Consider the following 10,770-nt stretch of genomic DNA (forward strand, 5'->3'; position numbering starts at 1 on the left):
ATTTTCATGAATCTAATTAGACAAATTTTATACTAGTTAAAAATAATATAAATTCTTATGTTGAATATTCTAAAAATATAAATTGCCACAATTTAGAAAATAAGGGCGTAATGAAATTTTTATAAAATAAATAATGAAGTGAAACTCTTAAAGAAAAAAAATTACAAGTATTTTAAAAAAATAAAGTAAGAGTTAAAAAAGAATTAATTTACCAGGAGGGTTCAAATGGTAAATCAGCGTTTGTATCTCTCTACAAGGTTCTTCTACCCATAACTAACCGCCATCAGCAGAAGAACATAGGAGACGTTGCAGCAGTGTGAGCCATGAAATGTTTCTTTGCTCTCTCTCTTCAATGCGCTATTGATTTAATTGTTGAACTTTATTTAATCGCTTCATGATTCTTTCTCACTTCAACAACGTTCTTCACGTACCACCGTTTCCTCTCACCACAAATGTGGCGTCAAAGCTTCTCCAAATTCGCCATTAGAGCTTCCGGTTTAGGGTTTCTAACGCGATCTTTCTCACGCGTGGCGGGAAAGAGGTTCGCTGCGCTGTGGGGGAACGGCGATTATGGCAGATTGGGTCTTGGCAACTTGGATTCGCAATGGAAACCCGTCGTTTCCACCGCCTTCCGCAACCAGAACCTTAAAGCCATTGCTTGTGGCGGTGCTCACACTCTCTTCTTAACAGGTTCGCTTTTCATTCCTCTTTATCAAATTGTTTTTTCGTCCAATTCCTTTTATTTATTTGTTTATTCTATCTATTAAATTGAGCATTATTAATGAAAGCAGAATTTTGAATCGTTATCTTCTTGATTGTTATAACAATATTATGACGTCTGAAGGGTTAGTCTTGTGTGGTATTGTGAAGTGCAATTGTTTGGGGTTCGTGTGTGAATTTTGTAGGGATGCCATGAATTTTTTCTTGTGTTCATGGGAATTGGAATGTCTTTAACTTCCTACTTGCTGGTTTAAATTAGTAATAATAGTCATCACTGTGCTATTGGATTGGATGATACAATATGACGGGGTATAAAATTGGTGATGAGTCTGATGACTATTGAAGAGTCTTCGTAATGTCCGTGTAGGGGCTCACAGTACTGCTTCCTTTCGCAGACTATGGATGTGTATATGCAACGGGTCTTAATGATTTTGGGCAGCTTGGTGTCTCAGAGAGTAAGCACTACTCAGTGGTATGGTTTGTTTTGCTTTTTTTAGCTATATTTTTTTGTCTGTTGAACTTATCTCTGCTGCAGTAGTATTTTTTCTCGATTGTTGGATGAATGCATGTCCTCTGGACATAAGTAGGAACCAGGAAAATTTACTTGACATCATTTTCCATTTTTGGATATCTCAGGAGCCACTTCGTGTTTTTGGAGAGGAGAAGAAAATTGTGCAGATCTCTGCTGGTTATAATCATTCTTGTGCGATCACAGGTCGGTGCTTATGCATGGTAGCGTTCACCTTTAAAAACTTGTATTTGATATTTTTTTTTGTACAAGTTTTGTACATGAATAATTTACCGTACAAGTTTTGTATTTGATATTGGATGGCTTATTTTTTCCTCCAAAATGAGTATTTAACAGCTTTAAGTTCTTTTATCTTCTGAATTATTGCATATTCTTTACCTTGCTATTTTTAAATTTGCTCCATGTCCACCTTTCTCTCTTGTAGTGGATGGAGAGCTTTACATGTGGGGAAAAAACACAAGTGGGCAGCTTGGACTTGGAAAAAGTAAGAACTAAACCTGTATTAGCATTTAATGGACCTAAAGAGTTTTTTTCTCCTGAACCTTCTCATATTATTATGTTTAACTTTAAAAACTTGATATTCTAGAGCTGTTAAAGGTGCTCAAAGAAAAAAGGATGACAGCTAATTGTGTTTTCCTGAAATGTAGGGGCTCCAAACATAGTTCCTTTGCCTACTAAAGTAGAATACTTGGATGGAATCAACATTAAAATGGCAGCTCTGGGTTCAGAGCACACTGTCGCAATTAGTGGTATGCAATAGATATACCAAATATTCATAATATCTTCTCAATTGTTGTTATTGAGTTCCGCTCAGCAAGCATGACTGTAATTTGTACACTGGATATTCATATCTTTTCAATTGTTATTATTGAGTTCCGCTTAGCAATCATGAATATACTAAATATATGTTTTCTCAATTGTTGTTATTGAGTTTCTCTTAGCAAGCTGACTGTATATTCTTTACTAAATATGCAAATACGTTCTCAATTGTTGTTATTGAGTTCCTCTTAGCATGCTGATTGTAGATTCTACACAAATATGCTTAATATATTCTCAATTGTTGTTATTGAGTTCCCTCATATCAAGCATGACTGTAGGTTGTACACTATATATTTATAGTATCTTCTCAATTGTTGTTTCTATCTTTGTTAGATGGTGGGGAGGCCTTTAGTTGGGGAATGGGAGTGTCTGGTAGACTTGGTCATGGCCACGAGTCAAGCATCCTAGGATTCTTCAGCAGTTCCAGGTTCTACCCTTTGTTTCTTGAACAATTTTAGTTCTCGTTACTTCGTATCTCTGCTAGTTTTTATATTATGTTTAGGAAATTGCATTTGATCTCAAGTGATTTGGCTAAAAGACACTTGCCACTTTGTGGTAAAAAAATTCACACTTCACCTCCTTATCGTTTCCCTTTTAAGACATAACAAGCCATGTGTTATTTTCCATCCTTTTTTTAATGGAGTGTACATTTTCCCGCCCTTTTAGGATTTACTATAAAGTTATCTAATTTTCATTCTTCTGTCGGAGATTGATAGTCATTGTCTCACCCTTTTTATTACCTTGCACTTACGGGTGAAAATAGGATAGATCGCACGAGAGACTTGGGGCTTAGCCTGCATTAGGTCCAGGTCAAGTTAGGCTTTTTTATGAAATGAACTAGGTCAATATGTTTGCAAAAGTATGTTTGGTTAGAACGATCAAGTTTTAGATATTTGGAGAAGTCTATTGGTCTAACAAACCAATCTGTTTGTGTAAATATTTTTTTGTTAAACTTTTATAATGTATTAAATCATATATTTATTTACTTCGATTAATATTAAACGTGTTGATCTACCTAAAGACTCTAGCCTTTGGCTTGTTGAAAGATAAATTAAGCATAATATGAAATAAACTTTTAAATAAGTTATCATGAAGGTCAGTTTAGACCCAAAAATAAGACTTACATCATTATTAACAAGTTAGGCTCTACTTATATAAACTCTAACCTCTACCTATTTCTATTTTGTGTCATGGCTTGAGTAGTAGTGGCTATCATATCGTAGTTTGTAATTTGTTTTACATTGGGTTTCTCTTACTCTAGTTTGGAACCGGACTGTCATAAACTTTTCTGTTTCTGTCTCATCGTGCCAGGGGTAGTTCTGGTTTTAGTTTCCATAGTTTATAATTTGTTTTACGTTGATTTTTTCCCCCTAGTTTGAAAAATGTATCCGACCAGCTGGTTGGACCAAGAATCAGTTCAAAGAAACCATGAAATTGTCTTACTGAAGTGCCGATCAAAGAAACAGAAAACCTGCCTAAACCAGTTTCGTTTAAAAATTAAATAATTCACCTCTAAAAATTTATTTAAAAATATTTAAACCAGCTTTGTTCTAAAATATTTAACAATAGTTCTTGTAATCCGTTGCATTAAAATATTTTAATGGGTCAAACACATTTAAGGTTGGTGTTTGAGCTATTTACGTGGTTTGACAGTCAGGAATGTAAAAAAAATTAATGTAGTTAAATTAAAAGGACTATATCAAAATTAATGTAGTTAGATTAAAAGGACTATATCAATTTATTTTTAAAGTTTAGGGATAAAAAATGTATCAAAGTTTGAAATAAGAACAAATTTCAATTTCGTGTGTCAAAGTTTAGGGACTTAAAACATATTTAATTCAATTTTTTTTAATATTATTTAATTATTATATTAATTTTATTAATATTGGTTTGACAACTATTGAACCTTGAACTAGCGCTTTGACCTATTCAATCACCACTCTGTTTATGCAAAACCTTATTCAGACCAATCAATTTCCACCCATACATGCCCTTAAACAAGAAGCTTTGAGAAGCATAAAGAAAGCTGCATGTTCATTTTGATAAAAATGCTGTTGAGAATATTGACAACATAGATGCATATGTTGGCGGGTAACTTAAATAATTTGTTTGAGTGACTGCAATTTGGGTTGTCAAAACAGACCTCCTCCATATATGGGTTGTCAAAATAGACCTCCTCCATATACGGGTTGTCAAAACAGACCTCCTCCATATATACTATATGTAGGGGGTAAGATTTGGGACATTGATTGGCTGACAGTAAACAATAAGAGAAAACAGATACGGCAAAATGGAAAAACACATGATTAATTGAGAAACATTCATTTTAAAAAGTAGATTACAAAAACTGACTAATAATTAGCTTATATAGAACTTGAGCCAAGCTAATACGGAATTTATAGCTATTGAACCTAAAAGAGGTGCAATTTTCTCTTTTAATAATGGTTTGTACTTAATCGTTTTTGTCATTGACTTTGTTGCTTCAATTTACTGAAGTGGTTACATACATAAGCCAATTTGTTTATTTTCATCTACTTTACTTTTAATGAGATAAAAATGGAAGATCTGATAACTTTTAACCATTTTGAAATGTATTGTTATTTAATTATTATTATTATTACTACTCCTTTATATGTACTAGCTTTACGATTAGGGTTTAACGTAAGTGCCTACTGTTTTTGTGACCTATATATATAGAGAGAGATAGATAGATAGATATGTTGGAAGTTTCATATCAATTAGAGATAAGACCAATTTAGAATATATTGGTGCAAATCTCACCTTACAAGCCAATTTTATGGCATTGAGTTAAGCCTAAAGTCCACTTTTTATTATGGTATCAGAGCCATTGTTAGAGTCTATCCTAGTAAAATTTATTGTTTGTTGGCCATATTGTTTCATTCATTATCATGCTATTATCGGATCACCTATTAATGTTTAGTCCCACACACGAAATGTATATAATCAGTGTGAGGTAGCTATGTTTAAAGTCTTATATCGACTAGAGATAAGACCAATTTAGAGAATATAAGTGGGTGCAAACCTCACTTTACAAGCTGGTTGTATGGGGTTGAGTTAGGCTTAAAGTTCAGTTCATATATATATATATATACACACATCAATTATGGGGTTGAGTTAAGCTTAAAGTTCAGTTCATATATATATATATATATATATATATATATATATATATATATGCACATCAATCAAACACGCAAAAGTGTAGGTTGACTACATTGTGTTTTCTCCATCTTATTTACTCAAGTAACCAATTTGAGTTCAGTACAAAGCCAGGAGACTTAGAATATATTGAAGAATACCTTCTGCACTCAAAACATGTCTGGAGAATTTCTAAATTAGAAGTGTTTATGAGAAAAAAATATCTATGTAAACAGTTATTTGATACTGTAGTTAATTATCAAACAGAGCTGCTTTGACTACTATCTTATACAGATTGCAACCTTTACCGTGCTATTCATGTTATGTGTTTCTGTGTTGATATGCTTTTTTAATATTATGCAGTGAGTATACTCCAAGGCTTATAAAGGATCTTGAAGGAATCAAGGTGTAATGTTGAATGGATTGCCTTTTTGCTTCTAATTTAGGATGGTTATACTGGCTTCTAATATTTATCTTTGATCTTTAACGTTTTGCCTCTATTCTTGACTATGTTTAGGTAAAATATGTAGCTGCTGGTTTGCTAAGTTCAGCTTGTACAGATGGTACTTGATAGTTATAGTTTCTATCTTGTTATTTTTTTTATACCTTCTTGTACTCATCGCAAATTTTTCTACCCTATCTTGATGAAAATTTTGCAGAAGATGGTTCTGTTTTAGTATTTGGTGAAAGAGGAATTGAAAATTTGGTAAGCAATTAGTATTTTTTTTTCTACTCAATGTCTTCTGCTTGTAGTGACTAATATTATTTTCAATTCCTCAGCGTTTAAAGGAAATGAGTGATGCGACAAGACCATCCTTGATCAGTGAACTTCCATACTCAAAAGAAGTTGCTTGTGGTGGCTACCACACCTGTGTCCTGACAAGTAATTCGTCAGTTTCAGAACTTAACCTTGTGTTGATTTGTTTGTAATCATTTCTTTACTGTTTCATTATATTGTTTTCTGTAGATTCTGGAGAGCTTTATACCTGGGGTTCAAATGAAAATGGGTGCCTTGGCATTGGGTATTGTTTCATACTTAAGACTTCTTAATTGGTCCTTTTCATTTTTGGCATTCACATTCTTTTTTGTATATGCCTGTTAGTGTTCTAATTCTTCAAATTATTTTTATCCAGCTCCTCAGATGTCATTCATCTACCTGAAAAGGTTCAAGGGCCTTTCTTGAAGTCTTCTGTTAGCCAGGTTTCTTGTGGTTGGAAGCATACTGCAGCCATCTCTGGTAAATTCTTCCCTTGAACTGAAAAGAATTCCCATTAAGTTGTTTTGTTCTTGCCATATTGATGTAAAGGCTGCTTTCTTTTATTACAAAAGAATAATTTCATCAAGGCCATATAAAAGAGATCAAAGAAAATATCAAGGAAGCAAAGCTAGCCAATCTCATAACATATTTGTAAGGGAAGCCCTTTTAAAGATTACCCATTCCTCCTGTAAATATTGTCCAATTGTTAGAGGTAGCCAAAAAGTCAAGTTTTAATAAGTTGAATAAGGATAGAAAAATAAATACAAGGGGATTTGAGATGGATCAGGTTGGAGAGGTTTTAACCAATTTCAAATCTGAACTAACCAGGATGGACATAACCTGGATACCTGATTCAAGCCAGTTTTTTAAGCTTCAGTCGAGTTGGGTGGATTTAGGAGTATATCCAACCCCACCCGTTCCAAATGCTAATCATTATTACTAAACTTCTCAGAGAAATTTCTTCAGATGTGATGGTTACACTAAAGCACATTGTTAATTTAGATGTTGACTCTAATGACGAGGAAGTTTGTTACTCACCTAGCTGTCTCTAGTTCATATATGTTGAGTTTAGAGAGAGTATGGAAAACTTGGTTGAGTTTTCTTTAGGTTACAAGAAGCATATGGGTATGTATATTCTTAATGGACTAAGTGGGGACTATTTCGTAGGCATAGATAAATGGTTGCTGCTTATTGAATACTGTTAACAGTCATTGGCAAGTGTACTGAATCACTCAAGTAATATAAAATGGTAAGTCTAAATATCGTTTTACAAGAGACTTGAGTAATACTAAAGAATTGTATGATTAATATCTCATCCAGACTAAATAATATAAGATTATGTGCAAGAAGATAAATTAACAAAGAAATAAAAGGTGGACTTTGATAGTTGGAGGCACTTAAAGAGGGAACAAGTCAGAAATGGTGTGGAATGACATGCTAAGGATAGAATTCACCGGCTTCACTCTCCTGCCCACACTTAACAAACTGACCTACATTAAGATTTAGGGTTTAAGACAACTAAAAGCTCAAGTTCCATTCCATCTCTTGTTTCAAGTCTAGGTTTCACTAGATTCTTCCCAAAACCTAACGGACCACAAATCAAGCTATCCACGTCCCTATTTCAAGCAAGCATTAAGAGTACAAACAAAAAATTAGCATTTAATGGTAGAAACATATATATATTCAAAACATTTGTAGGGTATACGAAAGTTCAATGACTACAAAAAACCCTAATAAGATGGGTTTGGCCATGGAGAGCTCAAGCTTACATTATGGAAGATGAAAGAAGGAGAGGATGTTCTTACAAGCCCCAAGTAGCCTCCATGAGCTCTAAACAGTGTAGTCGTGCCTTTAAGCCACCAAAGACTTGGTTTCCTTAAGACAACTTGAATAAATAAACTCATTTTGACACATTAGCACAGGCATCACTCATCACCACGGTTCTGCGACTTAGCGTTGGCCTTTAGGGTTGTTCTAGATGCTTTCTGTGATTGTAGCGCTGAGTGGTGGTAAGGGGCATTCAGCAGTGGATGCTTCAGGTACTCTCTGTGATGGCTTCCCTCAGCTTTAAAAGGTGGCACTTAAGCTTCCTGGGCTTCTAAAACTCCCCTTTTTGCAGATCTTCTTGCTTCTCTGGGTTACCAAGGTTCTTCTATTTGATAGAGTATTCGTAACACTAAAATAGAATCAAAATGAGGGGATTAGAGTTGTAGTTTAACAAGTGTAGCCCAAAATAAGAGCATTTACAAAAGGAAGATAAAAGTGAGGATTTAAGCAAGTAATAAGTCATAGACGAGCTGATTTTGTCAAAGAAATGAAAATTAGATAATAGTAAGAATCAATATTATCAAATACTAGTTCCGATGAAAATTAAATGCATTTAATTTGTGATGTTCAAACTTGTTTATCATATGAATTGCATGTTATTCTAATAGTAAAAGAGGTTAGACATAGGAAATCATACTCATTGTTATGTGCAAATTTGCTTAATTATTTGGGAAATATTTTTAAAACAAAACTGTAAAATAAAATAACTCACAATAACATTAAAATAAAATAAAAATAACTTACTGTCGGAATTTGATAGTAAATTATTTTAAATAACACTTAGACTGAATTGGGAGACCAGACTAGACGACTGGACCAAATTGCCCAAATCTCTGAATCCCTTATCATAATGGAGAAAGAGAAGCTCATTTACAATTATAATGAGGAAGGAATTAATACATAGTTTAGTACTAAAATAATTAGTAAGAATAGCTTGTCATTTATGGCTAAATAGTGCGATTAGCATTAAAAAGCCATCGGAATGAAATTTGACTCGTTGAATATTCAGGACAAATTAATATAATAATACATTATTAACATGGCACACAATAATGGGCTGATTTTGAAGACTAAGACCCGGAGCCCCACTTTTGGCAATGTACTAAATAGTGGAATACCGAGAAAGAAATAACTATCTATAAATCAAACCTTTAATTTACTAGATTATTGGAGACACGGGGCATACATGTGAGGAATGTGAAATTGGAGACTTTTTTAACTTACTCTCTATGGAGATTTGATGGTGTAATACATAGCTTTCTTTTGGAATGTTCAAGTTGTGGATTTTTTCCAGATTTCTTTGATAATGTTTTATTTAAGGTCATTAAAATTTTAACTTCTTCTCATATGACTTGAACTTGGTGTTTACACTGTACTTGTTGGAATTTTCATTTACCCTGGAATTTTCATGACTTCAGAAGGAAGAGTGTTCACATGGGGCTGGGGAGGTTCCAATGGGACGTTCTCTGAAGATGGACATTCTTCTAGTGGACAATTGGTATGCTTCAAATAATTTATATATCCTAGTATTAGAACCAAGAATCCTAGAATTTATCTGGATTAACGAGAAATTGTACAATTATTAATGACTTCTGGATGTATTTAAAATTTGCTCCTCACATACGCGAGCTTTCTAATTGAAGACATATTTCCTTTGAGGAATATGGGATCTGATAAGTCATACTGATCCATCTCCTAAGTTAATCGATTAGTTTGTGGTCTTTAATATTGCTATGTGCACAATTATCTGCGTTGCAACTACAAATAACCGTTTATGCCTTCGTTCAGGGTCATGGAAGTGATGTGGACTATATAAGTCCTACGAGAGTTTGCTTTGGGGAAGACGTGAAAGCGTTGCAAGTTTCATGCGGGTTCAATCATACAGGTGCTATACTGGAATATGCATAGGTTGTCTGCTCCAATAATTAACAATTAATGGTATTTATTTAAGAAGATTCAGAATGTGATCAATCTCCCAGTGTTTGTTCTATGCATCATCACCATATTAACAATATATATATATATATATATATATATATATATATATATATATATATATATATATATCTTCTAATCCATTCGGGAGGATCTTGGAAGTTGCTAATGCATATACTGTACACATGTTGTATTATACCATTCTTTTCTCAGAAATAGTCAGAAATAAAGCTTCGTAAAGAATGTACAATACTTGTAAAGAACGAGCAAAAAACATTGCTTCAGATAAATTATGCAAGGGAATGGTTGCAAAAAAGGGAAGTTTGTAGTTTTTTTCTCCTTTTTAATTTTGGTTTGCTGTGTTACTGGTACTTACTAAACAGAGATAAATGCGTATGTCACATGCCGTGTTTTTGAAGAGCAGTTAGTCAGAGAGTTAAATAAATGGTGAGTTGGCAGTGCAAATATATGTCTTGCTAATTGTGACCCCATGCATATATACTTATCTACCACCCTCACAATTGAAAAGGCATTTCGTCAATTGTATGTTTTTAGAGATTCTGACGGATGTGGCTCTGCAATCCTACATCCATCAAATGGGGAATGGAAATCCCAATAACATGGTACAGTGGTGAGATGGGTATGGTTTGGCCCTCTTTATTGCACCATAGAAGGAGCAATTAATAGTATTATTGCCCGACAAGTCAAACTCCTTGCTTCTCCTTATTTTTTATACGAATAAGACCTACTTTTTTTTAATTACTGTGCCATGTTTATAATATTTACATTTCTTTTGTTTGTTAGATCATACAACTTTTTTGTCAGACTAATTGTTGGAGTATGAGGTCGATTATTTTAGTAGATTTTGTTTTATTTGTAACACTTGACTCCAATCTAAACTCTTGTATAAATTTATTTTAGGTTTAGTAGTAACTTTTATTTTTATAATTGTAACGGCTATTCAATATATTTTTGTCTATTTATTTATTGATTGAATATGGTTTTTACATTTTTAAAACTATTT

The 10,770-nt window shown here is 33.4% G+C and overlaps 1 protein-coding gene across 1 annotated transcript; it reads left to right on the forward strand.

Moving 5' to 3' along the window:
- Positions 1-270: 270 nt before the first annotated feature.
- RUG1 (Regulator of chromosome condensation (RCC1) family protein) lies at positions 271-10,093 on the forward strand. Its single transcript, XM_047291076.2, has 14 exons — positions 271-690; positions 1,116-1,192; positions 1,357-1,435; positions 1,674-1,733; positions 1,897-1,998; positions 2,402-2,495; positions 5,591-5,633; positions 5,745-5,790; positions 5,887-5,933; positions 6,008-6,110; positions 6,195-6,249; positions 6,361-6,464; positions 9,230-9,309; positions 9,600-10,093. The coding sequence occupies exons 1-14, from the start codon at positions 453-455 to the stop codon at positions 9,717-9,719; spliced, it is 1,248 nt and encodes a 415-aa protein (XP_047147032.2). The 5' UTR covers positions 271-452; the 3' UTR covers positions 9,720-10,093.
- The last annotated feature ends 677 nt before the right edge of the window (positions 10,094-10,770 follow it).

Source organism: Vigna umbellata, chromosome 2 (genome assembly GCF_029865625.1).
Source record: "Vigna umbellata cultivar VRB3 chromosome 2, Vumbellata_1.0, whole genome shotgun sequence".
Classification (NCBI taxonomy): Eukaryota; Viridiplantae; Streptophyta; class Magnoliopsida; order Fabales; family Fabaceae; genus Vigna; species Vigna umbellata.